A 765-nucleotide genomic window follows, 5' to 3' on the forward strand; every position below is an offset into this window, starting at 1 on the left:
AAAGAAAAAAAAAATCTAACTATGATTTGTCATTGATTATATCAGCTTTAACAGGGCCTAATGACCAACATATTTATGACTAATCAATTCATCTATACCAAGCAAGTACTACCAATACTGTAAGAATTGTTTTCTTTTACAAATGAACTTGAGTTGATGTCCTGGATCACATAATACTATATACACAATACAAAACATGAACATACCTGTGGGTGGTGCGAGGGGGGCGACAAATAAGAGCAGCAGAAGCAGATGTCTGGCCATCCTCACTCTGAAGTTCGCCCTCTCCATCGTCACACCTACGGGGCCTGCAATGGAAAAATATCACACATGCTATCTCTTTTTCTCAAGGCAGGATTCAAAACATGGTATGCAGTATTAAAACTTTTTGTTCACATGTACCAGTTATTAGTCTATCAGAACACAGCGCAGGGTCTAACACACAAATCACATCACACAAAATAAAGTTACATGTAACCCTGATGATCATGTGTAATACAAGATATTGCATTAATATTACTAAGAACTGAGGGCCTTGTACTTGAGATAAATGTATTGCATCATAATTTAAAGATCCTGTGCATGTCAAGAAAAATATGCTTACCTAATAAATTGATATATAAATTGCACAATCATTATAGATCTTGGAATAATAATTTCACTTATAGAAAAGTATTCTTGATCGTATCACTATTCCAAACACTAATGGTGTTACAAGTTTCTGATATTTTCCTCATATGACATAGCCAAAACGCATGCCTATAT

General features: G+C 34.6%; 1 protein-coding gene across 4 annotated transcripts in view; it reads right to left on the minus strand.

Annotated features, from left to right (window-relative positions):
* Nucleotides 1-765, minus strand: part of LOC119592570 (tyrosine-protein phosphatase 69D-like) — a 29,646-nt gene that overhangs the window by 23,986 nt on the left and 4,895 nt on the right. For 2 of the 4 annotated variants that reach the window (XM_037941448.1, XM_037941447.1), the window contains exons 1-2: nucleotides 403-505; nucleotides 207-308 (exon numbers count right to left, since the gene is read on the minus strand). In XM_037941448.1, the coding sequence (XP_037797376.1) occupies nucleotides 207-308; nucleotides 403-490 (190 nt within the window). In that variant the 5' untranslated portion in view covers nucleotides 491-505. Of the gene's footprint in view, nucleotides 1-206; nucleotides 309-402; nucleotides 506-604; nucleotides 694-765 lie in introns of those variants that run through there. The other 2 variants (XM_037941450.1, XM_037941449.1) reach the window with 2 other exon arrangements.

This window comes from Penaeus monodon, chromosome 30, assembly GCF_015228065.2.
Source record: "Penaeus monodon isolate SGIC_2016 chromosome 30, NSTDA_Pmon_1, whole genome shotgun sequence".
NCBI lineage: Eukaryota > Metazoa > Arthropoda > Malacostraca > Decapoda > Penaeidae > Penaeus > Penaeus monodon.